At 48.0% G+C, this 16,639-nt stretch overlaps 1 protein-coding gene across 1 annotated transcript in view; it reads right to left on the bottom strand.

Annotated features, from left to right (window-relative positions):
* LOC121155079 (zinc finger protein 470-like) overlaps window positions 1-16,024 on the bottom strand; it is a 70,834-nt gene extending 54,810 nt beyond the window's left edge. Inside the window, 1 exon segment of the mRNA XM_040978258.1 lies at window positions 15,651-16,024. Within this exon segment, the coding sequence (XP_040834192.1) occupies window positions 15,651-16,024 (374 nt within the window).
* Between the last annotated feature and the right edge of the window lie 615 nt (window positions 16,025-16,639).

Here is a 16,639-nt window from a genome sequence, read left to right as displayed (position 1 = left end):
CTACAAACAGGCATGTAGATGCATGCAGCTGCGGATTATTCCAGCTGTTTCTAGTTAGGCTTGGGACCCATTTACTAACTGCATTTGCCATTTTGTCGAATTGGACCCTGCAGATTAGGTTCTCTGGAATAATATCAAATCACTAGTTTTGTTTTTCTAAATTTATTTTAACATTTGCCATGGCTTCTAATTGGAGGATCTACTCAGTTCTCCAAATCCCTGGCGGTGAGAAGTAAGTCAAAGGATCTGAGGAAGTAGTGGGACTCATGGACTTGGCCAACATTGTTGCGGAGGCTTCCAAAGGATGCCCAGTGGTCGCCAGTAGTCTGTCCTTTGTCTTTGGCACATTAGAAAGAGACCTGTCCTGGATAGCTGGATTAGGACGATGCCATTTGGGACAGATTAGGAGGGTGCCCGTCTCCAGAGGCAACCCCACAAAGCACTGGCTGAATGTGCGAACTCTCTGAGTAACCTACAACATACCCAGTCACTTCCAACAGCCTCGTCTTTCTAGTATCTTGTCTTGTCTCCTGGACTTTTTCTCCTAGAACCCCCTAAAGACCACTTGACTCAGAGTCCTTCCAACTGGAAGCCACTGAGGGTCTCGCTTCTCCTGTCACTTCAGAGGGTCCTTTCTTCGCATTCTTTGCACAGTTGCTAAGTGTTTGCCATGCATGAGTCATGGTATCTCCACTGTGATTAAGAACAAAAAGGATCCAGGGTTGTTAAAAATCAGACACATAGTCCACGCAAACAAGTCACCATATGAAGGAGGGGTTTCCATGCTCACAGGCCTCAGACATGGATTTGAAGCTTCCTGTGGCAGGGCACAGCTGGAAGCACCAGGGTTGGTGGGTAGGCATAATTATCAAAGGGCACATTTAATCAGAAACCTTGACTCGAGGCACTGGAAGCAGGGGGATTAGGCTGCTGACATGCCTTGCCCCCTTAGCACCATCCCCACCCCCCAGGAGCTGCACTTACTTCTCTTACACAGTTTGTCTGAGGGATTTCCAAAGCTGCCTGTCTGAGGTTGTCCCTTCCGCTTCTCTCTTGAGCCTCTCCAGTTCCATCAAGCTTGCATCCCTGTCCCATGGCTAATCTTGCTTCAGAACTCACCCTGATACCAATCCAGTGCGGGAGTTCTCAGTTCTCTTGTAGTTGAGGTGTCTGTAGCCTGGACATAATATTTTATTCTGAAAATTGAAAGTTGACAGAACTGTAGAAGCCACCTCTGTCAGCTCTTACAGGTGTCTGAGTAATGTACTTGCTTTTCCAATCGCACCAACAGTAATCCTGTGGTTCTCTCTCTGTGTTTTAGCTTCAACTCCAATGAAGAAGAAGGGCACATCGGAATCTCCCAAGGGCAACCAAGATTTTACGGCACACACTTTAGTCCTAAGAAGTGTCAGCTGGAATACAGGTTTGTAGAACTCCATCCTAAACCACCTTGTAATATGCCTCTCTGACAGCACCACCCAATGGGAACTCGCCACACACCGTTTGTGTCCCGAAAACCCACCACTGTCCCTCAACTGCAGGAATGACTGACATCACTGCTCAGGGTCCCTTGGAGCAAAAAAGAGGACTTTAGCCACAGACAAGATCGACAAAAAAGGGGGTCAGGGATGGTTGGAGGATTCAGATTATGTTTGGTCATGCAGGCTGTGCAATATAGACTTGGTATTTCTTAAAATTAAGAACCTATTTTATGGTAGTTCTCATTTTGTCTCCTATTCCTTCTTATGATATGTATATGATTAGCAAACATGTTAATTAAGAGACATAGCTAAATTGGTTTTTCTTAGAAGTTCTTTTCTATCTATTTTTAGCACTAATTCCACGTAGACCTGCTCTTGTTCAAGTCATTTTAATTGCATGTTTAGCCTTCGGCATTGCTGTGGTATGTGGAATTGCAATCTCCTGTGCAATATAGTAAGTGTATGATAAATAGCACCCCCTTTAAATAAGATGTGACAAATTAGCTTATAAACTTATAAACTTAGCTTATAAACTTCCAGACCAGTGTTCTTAAAATTGTAGAATGTACCCGTGTTGGGTGATGATACAAATGAAAAAGGACAGAATGTATTTGGCAAAGTAGAAAATCTGGAACACTTTGTAAAAGTACAAAAGACTGATTTTTAAAAGATTTTTTTTTTACTTGAAAGGCAGAACTAGAGGAAAGGAGAGACACAGAGAAAGACCTTCCATCTGCTGGTTCATTCCCCAAATGGCCACAGAAGCTGGGGCTGGGCCAGACTAAAGCCAGGAGCCTAGCAGGAACTCCTTCGGGTCTCCCACAGCAGGTGCAGGGCTCCAAGCACTTGTGCTGCCTGCTACTGTGTTCCGTGCTGCATTCGCTAGGGAGCTGGATGGAAAGTGGAGCAGCCAGAGCTTCAACCAACACTCATATATGGTGATCAGAGCTGGTGGCTCACCTCAAGGCACAACAGCATCAGTGCCAAGTGGAGTAAGAGTATTTTATTTTAGATGCATGCCGAAGCTGTGTCAGTGTTTTAAATGCAGGGTTAGTAGCGGTGTTAGACCAAGCCTTGCTGGAGTCACAGCTGGAAAACTTGGTGATACTCGTCCTGTCCTTATGTAAAGTGTGGATTTAAAAAATGTATCATGTATTTCTTCACATTTAATTAATGTTGTAAGACGTGGCATTGAAATGTCACCTCCTGGGGTTTTGTGTCCGAGTCAAGTAGCTCATTTGCTACCAGCCCTGACTTTGGTCCATGCTTTGAGATATCATAAGTATTCTTTATTCCGAAAGAAAAAAAAAAAAAACATTTCTCACCACAGAAATTTGATATCTGACTAGGAGTAATCTGGTTTACAACCCGTTTTTGCCTCCATCATCTGATGAAGATGTGAAAATTGTACCTTTAAATTCACTTCTGCTATTCTGCAGTAGACTAGTAAAAGCGGAGGAAAGGCAACAGCTTGCATTGCTTTATGAAAACGTCAAGATATCATTCTTAAGAGATGAAGAGGAGGGCCCTGAGGAAGACTGTCGCCATGAAGAGTCCACTCGCCTGCTTCCGGAGAATGAGAAGAAACTGGGGAAGTTCATTCATTCAGGTAGAGAATGCACCCACCTGATCTGTCAGAAACTCAGAGGAAACTTACAATGCTTTTTGTTTTCTCCCGGCCTCCCTCTCTGCCTTCCTTCTTTTCTTTCCATCCTCTTTTTTTCTCTCCTTCCTTCTTTCTTTCCTTCAAGATTTATTTATTTTTATTGGAAAATCAAATATACAAAGAAGGAGATACAGAGAGAAATATCTTTTGTCCGTTGGTTCACTTCCCAAGTGGCCACAGGAACTGAGCCAATTCGAAAACAGGAGTCAGGAGCTTCTTCCAGGTCTCCCACGCAGATGCAGGGTCCCAAGGCTTTGGGCCATCCTTGACTGCTTTCCCAGGCCACAAGTAGGGAGCTGGAAGGGAAGTGGGGATATGAACTGGCACCCATATGGGATCTCGATGCATGCAAGGTGAGGACTTTAGCCACTAGGCTACTGTACCAGGCTCACGGTTGGGTTTTCAAAGGCAAAGAACTGATGGAGTAAAAGATAAGGCAGGTTGAGAGCTACTGTGTCCACACCGCCAGGAATTGCATGAAGGGCAAAGGGCTATGTGTTGCTTTGTTCCTTTTGCAGGGAAATTTCAAGGACTTGAAACAGAGTTCAGGGGACATATTGCAGGACATTTCCCTTAGTTGTACTCTTTGCAGGTGCCATTCTTGTTGTGTTTGGACCACAGAGAAACAGGTGTTCTCTTGCACTGTTTTTCTTCAATCGCATGTAGAAACTGAGTCCAAGCCAGTGAACAGAAGCTGCTGCCTCCGAGTGACAGTTCCTGTTGCTGATACGTTCTGCTTGTTCTTGTTAGGAGATGGTAATAGGGCCTCTCCCCAAATCCTGATTTTGTAAGCATCCTCAGAGTGTTGGACACCCATTTAGGGAATTCTCAAGCAAAAGCATGTGGAGGATTCCCCAAACGCTGAGTCATAGCAATCACCTCCACATGGGGCTGTGGAGACAGGCTGGAAACCAGGAGTTGAAAAGCTGAGCGACGCTCACTGCAACCAGTAGCCCTTGTAACCTTGGCAAATATATTTTTTAGTATCTTTGGTAAGTTGGATGATGTGTTTTCTCCCCTCATTTATTAGTATCTAAATAACATCATTTCTATATTTTAGTAATCAGGACCAAAAGAAAGGAAAATATTGAGAAGAAATTGAGGGAAGAGCAAAATGCATTGAAAGACTATGAAGCAAGGAAGGCTACGCACGGTTCGGGAATGGGAGGTTTCTGAAAGGCAATGCAGGGCAGGTTTGCCAGTGCAGGGAAGACGCAGGGACGACTGGTGACGGAGATCAGGGGCTTTGTAGAGGAACACTGAAGAAAGAAACACTGGGCATCTTTAACAAAATAAACTCATGGCACGTTGGGACTTCTTGTTTCTTCATTGCTGTTCTTCACTATTTCGTCATGGGTAAAATTAAAGCTTAGTTGGAAAATGCACAAAACACCAAAGTGTGAAAGAGAAATTGTCAGAATCTTTTTTTTTCTTGCTCATGACTACACCTTATTCAGGATGCACATTTGGGTGCTGCTGCCCTGACCAGTCCAGACTGTTGTCGGTTTCTTCACCTGTGAGTAATGGCAGGCTCCTTGGTCACACCTAGCTCAGTCCATCACCTCTCCAACTCTTGAGCTAACCAGTGGGGCTAGTATTTCCACAGGGTTTGGCCCATGCATCCTCCACAGAGTCTACCCCCGGATATGGTTCTCTCATGTGCTAGTTAATGCCATGGTCCTGCCTGACGCGACCTGTCTCCTGATCCATCATCATGTCAGGTAACAGGATATGATCCTGCTAGACAAGCCCTGAGCCATAGCTTTTGCATGGACTGGTATTCGGTGGTCAGCATTGTTCAGTGATTACAAGTTCTTCAAAGGAAAAGTTACTTTGTCATTGGGAATCTTTAGGATTGATTCACATCCCAGAAGCACAGTGGGCTCAACCTGGAGATACCTAAGCAGCGATTCAAAGAACCAAAACCCCAGAGCTTGCTGTTGGACGGCCAGCAGACAGAGCCTGGGCCCAAATGGCACCCGGGAACAGCTTACCATGTGCATGCAGTGGCTGGAGTCAGGAATCCGAGCATGGAGACACCCCGGCCTGGCACCCACCAGCAGTCAGCAGGCTGCCAGAAGTTTCAACACCCAGGCACCCTTCCCCAATCCCTTCCAACTTTCAATGATGGCAGTGAGTGGGCCCCGGGCCTGCCCAGCCCCGAGACTTCTCCCTCGGTGTACTCACCGAGAAGAAAGCAGCCCCTGGAACCCAGGCAGGTCTGGGGACAGTTCACCACGTGCACACAGTGGCTGGAGTTAGGGATCTGAGCATGGAAACGCTCCTGCCTGGCACCCACCAGCTGGCGGTTCACCCTTCAAGTGGCCTCAACAACAAATACCAGCCAATACGAAACGAGCAATCAGCAGCTTTTGAAAGGTGACTTACGTGATGGGTGGATTTCAAGGCTCTGGGCCATCCTTGCATGCTTTCCCAGGCCACAAGCAGGGAACCTGATGAGAAGTGAAGCAGTTGAGACAAGAATCTGCACCCATGTGGGATGCCTGAACTGCAAGAAAAAGGATTAACCGACTGAGCTATCATGCTGGCCCCTTCAGTCTCCTTTTCTGGCACACAGAGAAGACTTGTGAGATGTGAGTGTCCCTGACAATGAACACGTAAGGACTGAACGCAGGGAAGGCAGAAGATGCCAGTACAGGGATGCTCAGCAGAGAGTGGCTGGGCTTCAATGTCTGGGTTATACACAGTGACAAAACAGAAGATAGAGAATGAAATGAGACAAACAGGCTCACCAGGACGAGGATGGTGCATGTAGCTCTGCCCTCGTGGGAAGGCCTGGGTGACTGGCAGTGGCGCTGGAGGTACTGGACACGCTGCTTATGCCTGTGTAGCACAAGGACCATGGAACCACTGGCCAAGGTCATGAGGCCCAAACACAGGCCATCAGAGAGAGAGTAAATGAGTGCAATGACAGGGAATAATAAGTGCCTTCCAGTGGGTGAGGAGCAGTATCTGTACATGTTTTCCCTACTCAGGTTTTTGTTGTTTCCTGGGCCACTTACACTAATGATTAGATTTACGTTTAACAGTAGCTGCAGGACCCAGCACAGGACACAGCCAAAACCAGTGAATGTTGGGGATCTCAGTCTGACCTTCAGCCACCCAGGGACCCTGGTAGAAATTTTCATGGCCTGAAAGCTGCTGAGGAAGCAGGTGGTGCTGAGAGAAGTGCCTCTTGCCACTCTGTATACATAGAAGACACATTTACACCCAGTGTCATCCAGGAATGATGTCAACCCCAAAGCGGCCATCGTGTGAGGCAGCACTTTAGACAAAAGGGACAAGTTGTTAGCTAAGACCAGCTGATAAAGAACCAAGTCCATGGGCTTCAAGGTCCGTGCAGCCAGCGAGGAAAATACATGGAGGCAGAAGAACGAAGAATTTCCAAGGATTCCAATGCTCATCTGAGTGAGGAAGATGAGTCCCCAGTTTGAGTTAACAACAACGACGCCATCCATTTGCAACAGATGCTGGAGTCTGACTGTGTTTGACTGAAAAGATTATGGACACGTGTCTTTATGTGTGTGTGTGGTGTATGTATTAGTCAGTGTTTTTTGCCATGTGTTGTGCATTCATTGTGTGTGTTGTTTACTGTTGCGTGAATGAGCATTGTGTGTGGCGTGTATTTGTGTCTTGTGTGCTGTGTGTGTGTGAATGAGATAATTTTGAGAGACTTTGTAAATACAGTGTCTCCAGGTACATACAATATGACAGAAAATTGTAAAATCACCTAAAATCAAGGGTTTTCAAAAATTAGTGTTAGGTTTCCTCAAATTTAAGGCTTCTGTTTATTTGTCCAAGTCCAATATACCTGGAAAATAACTTATAAGTTACCAAGCATTTTGGTTAAACTAGCAAAGCAAGGTAAGTTGGGAGGCGAGAAGAGATCAATTTTGTGAGAAATGTTGGAAAACAACACACTGCCTGAAGCCTTTGTCAACTGAGATGCCACTGGGAGTGAGCACAGCAGCTCACCTGGCTGATCCTTGGGCAGTGATCGCTGGGACCCCATACGGGAGCAGTCATGTCCCACTGCTCCACTTGGCATCCAGCTCCCTGTTTGTGGCCTGGGAGAGCAGTGGAGGATAGCTCAAAGCCTTGGCCCATGCACCCAAGTGGGTCACCCAGAAAAAGCTCCTAAAACCTGGCTCCTGGCTTCAGATTAGCTCAGCTCCAGCTGTTGTGGGCAAAACTGGGGAATGAACTAGCAGACGAAAGATCTTTCTAACTCTCCTTCTCCCAATACGTTTGGTCTGCATTTTCAATAAATGTAAATAAGTCATAAAAAAACAAACACCAGGCATGGCTCTATGTCCTAGTGGCTAAAAACATTGCCTTGCATGCACTGGGATCACATATGGGAACCAATGCATGTCCTGGCCTCTTCACTTGACATCTCTCTCCCTGCTTGTGGCCTGAGAAAGCAGTGCAGGATGGCCAAAGGCCTTGGGTCCCTGTATCCATGTAAGAGATCCAACAAGGTTCCAGCTTCCTGGCTTCGGATCGGCTCAGCTCTGACCTTTTGGACACTGCAGCATGGAAACAGTAAGAGAAGATATTTTAATCTGTCTCTGCTTCTCTCTGTGATTCTGAATTCATAATGAAAACAAAATTAAATCTTAAAACATGAATAAATCCCTATGCCACTGAGGAACAGTGGTCATTTTTGGACAGTTGAAACACCCTCTCATTTTTCCAAGTATTTTCTCAGTAAATATAATCAGAGATAATATGGGCATGGCTAATTTCCCAGAGAAATAGCAGGAAAATACCCATTCCACAGCGCATGCTGGTTACAATACACCAGTGTCCCCCGCTGCAAGATGAAATAGAGTTACCACCTTGATAACCAGAGTAGGCTGGGGACAGGTGCACAGCCTTGACACTGTCAGGCACTTTCCCTTCTGGTCATGTGTCACACCTGGGTTTAGACAGCAACTCATTCACCATCCCTGAATATTCCTGCTCCAAATCCTGGAAATCATCGTTTTACATGACATCACTGACTCTCTAAAGGAGAGAAACCATTTACTTTCCTCCCATGGATCCTAGGACATCTCCACAGTCAGGAAATGAGTGACACAGCTGCCATCAGCCAGCAGGCCCACCCTCTTAAGAAAAAGGCAATGCCCCACGTCCCCATGAACACTGGAGCTGAGGGCTACTTCTGCTCCAACCTGTCTTCCCAGTAGTAAAAGCCTGGTGCTTTGACATATTCATTTTGCAGGAGATGGCAGGTGAGGCTGTGAGAAGGTAGTTCCACAGCTCAGGCAGCTCTGGAACGGAAAGGAGAGGCAACTATCCCAAGAACGCTCAGAAAACACCTCAGGCTTTTGTATGTCTATAAACTCAGACGCTGCACTGAGGTGGCATGTAGAAGCACTGCATGTCCACATCAGAACTGTTAGACAATTAACAGAGAAAACATTCTGCTTTTTAACAATCTACGTAAAAAGAAAGTGAGATTGAGGTCAAGGACGTAGTGGCGTAGTGTGGTAATCCACTACCTGTAACACAGCACCAGGTGTGGTACCAATTCCAGTCCAGCTAATCCTTCCCTTCTCTTGTTTTTAAAAGATGAATTTCTTGCACCCGACACAATGGCTGAGTAGCTACGTCATCGCCGTCCCTGAGACTAGATACCATGTGGGCACCAGTTGTGTCCACCACCAGTGTCCCAGTTGTGTCCCATCCAGCTTCCTGCTTGTGGCCTGGGAAGGCAGTAGAGGATGGCCAAAGCCTTGGGAGCCTGTACCCACTGAACTCCCAAGTCAGTTCCTGATTCCTGCTCAGCTGTGGCCATTGCAGCTGCTTGGGATGGAACTAGCGCATGGCGGATAATTCTCCCCGTCTCTCCTATCTGTAGATCTGCTTTTTCAATAAAATTAATACATATTTTTAAAGTTTTCCTTTTGAAACAATAAATGATATTAATTCTGAAAAAAATGGTTAATTTCTTTTCAGTTTCAGCACAGATTTTCCCATGCATGATGGAAGAAACAGATAGAAAGTCTTCCATCCCTAACAGTCCTCAACAGCCAGAGCTGAGCAGATGAGGTCTGGGAAGCAGCAGCTTCTTCCAGGTCTCCCACGGAGCTGCAGGCGCTTCAGGACTCAGGCCATCTCCACTGCTTGTCTGGGCCTCAGGCAGAGAGCTGGATCAGAACTGGAGAAGCTACAACATGAACTGGCACTCACAAGGGATGCGAGCCATAGGACAGAGAATGAATGAAATTCCTCATCACCCTAAAGCCCGATGACTCTCCTTCTAATCCAGCACCCTGCAGCTGTTTCTAGGAAAACAGTGAAACACAGCTGCACAAACGTTGGAGACCTGAGAGAAGTTCCTGCATGCTGGCTCCTGGCTCTGATGTGGCACAGTGCAGGCCACTGTGGCCATTTGGGGAATGAACTAGAAGAGAGAAGAGAACGCTCCCTCTCTGTCTCTCTATTATCTTTCAAAAAGTAAAAATGGAAAACCTACCAAAATGAATCAAAGTGAAGAAAAGGAGTGAACAGTGACTCACCGCATGCTCCTTGTTGCTGGAGCAGAGCTGCCTGGACACAGTGTGCATGCAAAGGGGCATTTTATCCTTGACTCAGAGTTCTGAGATCCTGCGATCTCATCTGCTCGCTGGCAAGCCATTATCATCTCACCTGGAGGTGCAGCGACAGTGTCCGCCTGGGGATTTCAGGGGAGAAGGTGAGTGTTCTCATTATTGCGAGTTCTAGTGGTGATGAGTCAGCAGAGACAGGAGGCAAAGCAAAACAGAACCTGGGGCTGGCAAAAGTTGGGTGAGCATCACAAGTCAGACAAGACTCTGGGCTAAGAAAAAAAAAGGGGGGGAGGGGCGGACACTAAGGCAGGGTTAAAATCTTGCCAATTTTTTTCTTATCAATTATCATTAATTAGAAACCTTTACAAATCCACATACTAGAGTCCTGCTCAGGCTGAACAAAAAAGGAATCAACAGAGGGTGGGAAATGAACCTGGGGAAACTTTTCCTCCGCTTCCAGAAGTACGATGAAGCTTCCTGATACTGTCGTTCCTGATGTCAGTGTTACGAAATGCCAGAAATAATAAAGGGAGACGAAGTGCCAGCCTGAGTGGGTCAATGTTATATGGGGCTGTTATCTAAACAGTCAATATGAGACACTTAGAGCTCACAGGAGAAATAAAAGCATTATGGGAACGGTGAGCAGACACTGCAGGGAGGACCACTAGATTCTGATCAGGGATGGCAGACTTCGTTGACAAGCTGGTATCTCAGTCAACACACAGTAAGAGGTGAAGGAGTGTGTGTGTGTGTGTGTGTGTGTGATTCACAGGAAACAGGCAGCGTCATGTTCCACAAAAAGTCTTGTACCCACGCGTGTGAAACAACCTATGGAGCAGGAAGTCTGAGGAGAAAAGTGAGAGAGGAAGCTGACCATGATCTTGCAGCCTGACGCTGACTTTCCTCTAAATGAAATACAGAGGCGTGAAGAAGGGTGCTGCTGATCTTTGCTGACCATCTCCTCATAGAAGGGCCTATTCGGCTACCAGAGAGCCCAGTGTTAGTGCACCAGGAAATGTAACCCCGAGGAAGGCAGGAAGAGAGTTGGCTGCGTCTTACACAACCCAGTCTCAAGCAGCACAGCAGCGAGATGTCTTGTGTGTGGAGCACGAAGAGTGAAGCACACCAGCTTGCCAGGCTCTCTGGGCTAAAATTCACAATCAGAGAGAATCCCACGGACCCTGAATCAGCCCTGCACCTGCAGACAGATTGTTTCAATGCTCCATAGCAAGGGGTCTCTACCGCCCCTCCCCAAACGGCTGACAGAGATGAGAGTAAGGCTCCCATCACTGTAGAGTAGGACACTGCATCCTACACAGACGCCAGCATACCACCCAGACACCTGGTACCTATTCAAGCCCAGGAACCAAGAGCCATTTTCAGGTCTCCCAAGTGGATGCAGGGTCCCAAGGATTTGGGCCACCCCTACTGCTTTTCCAGAACAAGAGCAGAGAGCTGGATGGGAAGCATGGCTGCAGGGATTACGACTGATACCCATATGGGATACTGTGCGTTCAAAGTGAGGACTTTAGCTGCCAGGTCACCGCGCTGGGCCCCATGTGGTGGAATTCTTTTTTTTTTTTTTTTGATTAATTACATTGCATTGTGTGATACAGTTTCATAGGCTTTGGGATTCCCCAACCCCTCCACTTACTCTCCCCCCAATGGTGAGTTCTTCCATCTTGTTGCAGTATTACAGATCAAATTCAGTTGAGATTATCTCATTGCAAGCATATGCCAAGCAAAGAGTTCAGCATCTAGTTGTCCAGATACATTCAACGGTTTCTTGGGGAGACCATCTCTGGTCTGAAGGCAGAGCTGGCAGAATATCATCCTGATCAATTAAAAGCCACAACTTAACATCAACAACAATTTACAACATTATGGAATTAATTGATATGGTATTGAGTAACCAATATGTTAAAAATGCAAGTTCTTAACCACATCCTGTGACTACTTCATTGACATTTCAATTTTAGTTTGTGTACAACCAGCTTCTACATGCCTTAAAATAACTATAGGGTACTACTCAGCTGTCTCGTGTCTATCCTTATTTTAGTATTTAGCAGTCTATAGTGTTGAAGCACAATTCTACTGAACCTGGCAGATTTTAGGATAGTCTAAACTGGCTTATAACTCTAGCAAGGCATATGTCAACAGTTGAGGTGTAGAACTATTTTAGGAGGGGTGTGCAGAGAAATCTTGCATTCTCCGGTGAGAAGTATCTAATCTCTGTGTCCTACCTGGTAAGGTATGTGTGAATCAATGCTGACCATTTCCTGTCTGGTTCTAAGCTTTCCTTGTTGTTCTCTGTCTATCTATTCCAATTTTGTTTGTTTGTTTGTTTGTTTGGGAGGGGGAGGGCTCTGTACCAACCATGACGGTCACTGCAAGAGAGGATGGGGATCCAGTTGGAACTAGGTAAGGACCAGAGAAAGCTCCTCTCCCTAGTCCTGAAGAAAGTTTACTGTTCTGTTTCTGCAGCCAGCTTAGGGCTCCTGGCTGTTGTTCCGAACACCTTGGATCCTGTGAGGAAGGATTTGGGCTTCTTCCATCCCATGTGGTAGACACAAATGGGGGTGGATGACCTCAGAGTTCTCGGCCTCCGAAGGCACTCTAATTCCCAGTGGTCTCCTTGGCCGTTGGGATGTAGTCCTTGGAGCCCATACTGATAGTCCTTGGTGAGGATCCAGGGGTCTCCAGGGTTGGGATACAAGCCTCCTCCTGTCCATCCATATGGTGGAATTCTTAAAGAAAACCCCAGGGACTCGTGTCACTGCATCAACCCCCCTCCCGCCTACTGGTCTGTCCCTGGTCGACTTCATGGTCCACACTCGCGTGTCTGGGAGTGTGTTTCTTCTGGATTACCCAATGTGCTGAGCTTGGATGTTCCCAGGAGTTTGTAGGGTTCTTTGGGTTTCTGGGCATCAGCTGTGAACGGGGCTCAATCTTGAAGAGGCTCCGAAAGAAGCCATTACCGGAACATAAACCCTGTGTGGCCGCACCTGTCGGAGGTCACCTAGACAAGTCCTGCAGGCACAGTGGTGGCTGCAAGGGGTGGAGGCAGTGGGGTGCGAGTGTCCTTGTGCAGTGAGAGTCGGGGTTCCGGGTCAGGAGGTGAGCAGGTTTTGAGGGTTGGAGTGTGGGGTGGTTGGGACACGTGAGCTGGCTCCAGTTTGTCTTCCTTTGGTAACACATGAGCAGAGTTTGTGTGTTCATACAGTTCTAAGAAGGTAACCGCATTGCCCTCTCCCAACCCCACAAGCCTCTCCCCGGCTTCGGTTCAGGTCTAAGTTTTGGCTGAATGCACCACTAAGCATAATGTTCACAAATAAAAGCAGGAAGACCATGGTTCCCCAGGAACACGGACACGGGCTGAGAACAATCCCATCACACGATGACAGGTTCATTTTTGCACTTAAAATTTTATTTTTATTACAAAGGCAGATTTACAGAAAGAGACAGGTCTTATGTCTGCTGTCACTGTTTCCGTTTCCGGGGTGGGGGGCGGCTCTTGTGGACAGAGGCTGACTCGTCCTGAGCTGGAGGGGCTGGGGTTGGGGCGGGCCGAGTGCCCCCAGCTGCCACAGGAGGCAGGCTCAGGAGGCCCTGCTGGCCGTCCGGTGCTCTCCTAGGAGCAAAAAAAGGCCGCAGCGTGCGGCGGGTGGGGAGCTCGGTGAACGTGAAGATGTGTTCTCCGTCTGTGGTGTTGCGGAAGGAGACGCACCCAGCTTTCATGTGCAGGAAGATGCTCACCCGCTGTATGCACGGCTGCACGTTGAGCGAGGTCGGGGGGCACGGCTGCACGTTGAGCGAGGTCGGGGGTCGCTGATGCACTTTGAGCGAGGTCGGGGGTTCGGTGCTGGAGGTGAATCCTTCATGGTCTCTCCGGCTCACAGTCCAGAAGCCGCACTCTGAGCTCAGCCTCACGGGCCCTTTCCGATTCACCGAGTCCATGCAGATGCCCACGTCCCACTCCTGGCAGCTCCCCACGTCCACCTCCCAGTAATGGCGGCCGGAGGTGAAGCGTGGGGAGCCCAGCACGCACATGAAGGTGTCGAACCTCTCGGCACACTCCCTGCGTGTCTGAGGGGAAGACACACAGCTCACGCTCCTCAGGTCCTCAGAAATGAACAGGTAATTGTTGGCCGTGTCCACATCCAAGGTCATGTCCACTGTGGAAAGAAAGGAGCAGGTCAGCAGGTGCCTTCTGGACTCCCGTCTCCTCCAGTCCACCCGGCTTCCGTCCCACTCCTAACTGGTCACATTGGACCCAGAGAATGAATGTCTCTGCTGCAAGACTCTCTCTCTCATTCATGGCAGGACTTGACTTGTCTCTGCTTCCAAGTGTTGGATTGGTAAAGATAGGCCTTGAAGCGTAAAAATGGGAAGGGAAATGCTGCGACTACTTTCAGAAACCGTTTTACCCGGCATCACCAGCAGCCCTGGGGGGTTCACGTCAGAAACCCGGATTCTCGGGACACCCCAGGACTGCAACCCCCAAATCTGCCTTCAGGGACGTTCAGGCTGGAGAACCACACCGCAGATCCCGGGCCCAGCTAGCCTGAGTGTCAGCGCCCAGGAGAGGGACGGGAGCCCTGTGCCGTGGTTAGCGTGTCTGACTTCAGCAGTCCTCGTGTGCCCAGGACACTGTTTGCACGTGGACCAGCAGTCACAGCGGCCAGTGGCTCCCACAGGGCATGCCGAGCTCTGGGGCTTGGCCTCGACGGGGTCTTCCTAAACCTCCCTTCTCCCTCCCCTTTGTACTAACCTGAGTCCTGTGTCATTGAGGCTTAGATGGTGGGAGCTTCTAGCAGCCTGGTGGCTGCTAGTAGTATATGGACTAGGGTGGACTCAATGCTTGGGGCCCTAGCCACAATACCGCTGCCATGTGGTGAGCAAGTCCTGGGCTTTCCTGGGCCTGGGAGATTTTTCCCTTTGTGGTAAGTATACTGTGAAGGGATCTCTTGGGAGCTAGGGCAGGCCCTGGCTCTGCCCGCCACCACCATCTTATGGTGGAAGGGGCCTAGAGGAATTTAACCTCAGGGCTTGGGTGGTAGGAGCTTCCAGCAGCCTGGTGGTTTGACCTGAGCTGATTTGAGCTGGGTCAAACTCAATGATTGGTGCCCTAGCCACAGGTACCACTGCCACACAGTGAGTGAGTCCTGGGTTTTTGGGTGGCCAGTGTGCCAGTTGTTGCCAGGCTCCACCCAACTGGTGCCTGGCAGCGAGCTCGGAGGTCTTGGGGGTATGGAATTGCTGCCTAGGGAAATCCATGGATAAAGCCACTGTGTGTCTAGGTGAGGAATCAATCCTGAGGGACACCCAAGGACAGGGTCACTGTACTTGCAGGTAGGTGAGGGGACTGAGACCTGGTGGTTTGGAGGGGAGAGTTTGGATGATCTGTATGGGTCAGATTGACATACATAAAGGAAACTGTATCATAATGTGTGAAAATAATAATAAAAATAAGTAAAAAAAAAACAGCAACATGAAAGTCACAACTAGGAAAAGAATAGAAAGGTTCTCTCTTCTTTGTCCAAATCCAGATACTGTGGCGTTGGTTTCCCTTTCAGGGGTGCGTAGTTTAACGTTTAGTAACAGTAAGTGTCTCCTAGGTTGGAATTCTACTGTTTTTTCGTGTAGGAGGTACATTCCTGTAATTTGAACAAACATCAATGACGCAATCACCCATTTGTCATATTTATTTGCCACAATAAGTATGAACCAATTTACATTTAAGGAATGGAGACAAATGGGAACCATGAACGGGATATTTTATGGCATATTGTGTAGATAAGGCATGTGGATATGTGCAGGTTTATACATGTGTTACATCATAGAGGTTGAGGATGCGTCGGGAACGGAGTGGGTTTTTTGAGGGCAGCTTTTTGGTGCATCCTCAGATGGCGGTGGTATGTGGACGACTGGCGGAAGGATTTCTGGCAGATGGAGCACAGATAGGGTTTCTCGCCTGTGTGAATTCTCTCATGGGCTTTTAGGTTCGTCACGTGGCTGAAAGAGGCCTTGCATGTTCTGCACTGGTACAGCTTCTCTTCACTGTGGATCCTTTGATGCACATGGAGGTCTGAAGATTGAAAGAAGCGTTTGTGACATTGATCACATACATATGGTCTCTCGTTTTTGTGTCTTCTGTTGTGGGCTAGTAATTTGCAGAGGAACTTAAAGGTCTTGCTGCATTCGTCACATTTAAGCAGGAGCTTTTTGGGATCGCTTTTGGCATCTGCTGTCGGTGGAGTTTCCCTTTTGGCTCTGGTCGGGCTTAGGGATGGATTCATCTGGCCTGGATGAAGGCTCTGCCGGCACCTCTGCAGGGTCCTGTGGATCAGATGGTCTCTCCAGGCTGCCTTCCTGGGAACCATCCACAGCTGGCTCTGCTCTCCCAGAGCTGTGTGGGATCTCCGAAGAAACACTTCCTTTGTTCTGCGTAGGACGGTCCACCATTTCTAGAGCAATGACAAAGGAAGTTGTTTGAGAATTGTGAGTCGTAATAGTGCCATTTTGAGTAGTCTGCACAGAAATGCCACAACCATTTTCTGGGTCTGCAAAAAAATAGGAAAGTTATTCAATGATGTGAACCAAAGAAGAGGCCCACTAGAACATGCCTCTGGTGCGCAGATTGTCTGGACTTACCTGCTGCTGCCACGGAGGTGCTTGTGGGTGCGGGAGCGTGGGTAGGTATATGCGTGCTGTCTTCTGTTGGGGCTCCTGCTGGCATCTCTTTAGTGAAAAGACTGATGACTTCTTTTAAGGGCGTGTTCTCAGAAAAGAAGGCCTGGTGTCCTTGCATGCAGACACGAACCTATAAACAAATTCAGATCACTGTTATGGGACAAGAGTCTTTCCAGGGATTGGGCACTTGGCAGGATTCCACAAGACCCCACATCTCCTTG

The sequence above is a fragment of the Ochotona curzoniae genome, unplaced genomic scaffold (genome assembly GCF_017591425.1).
Source record: "Ochotona curzoniae isolate NIBS_2020 unplaced genomic scaffold, NIBS_Ocur_1.0 contig_2861, whole genome shotgun sequence".
NCBI lineage: Eukaryota > Metazoa > Chordata > Mammalia > Lagomorpha > Ochotonidae > Ochotona > Ochotona curzoniae.
Note: the sequence above shows the minus strand (reverse complement) of the source record. Positions and strands in the feature narration are given on the sequence as shown.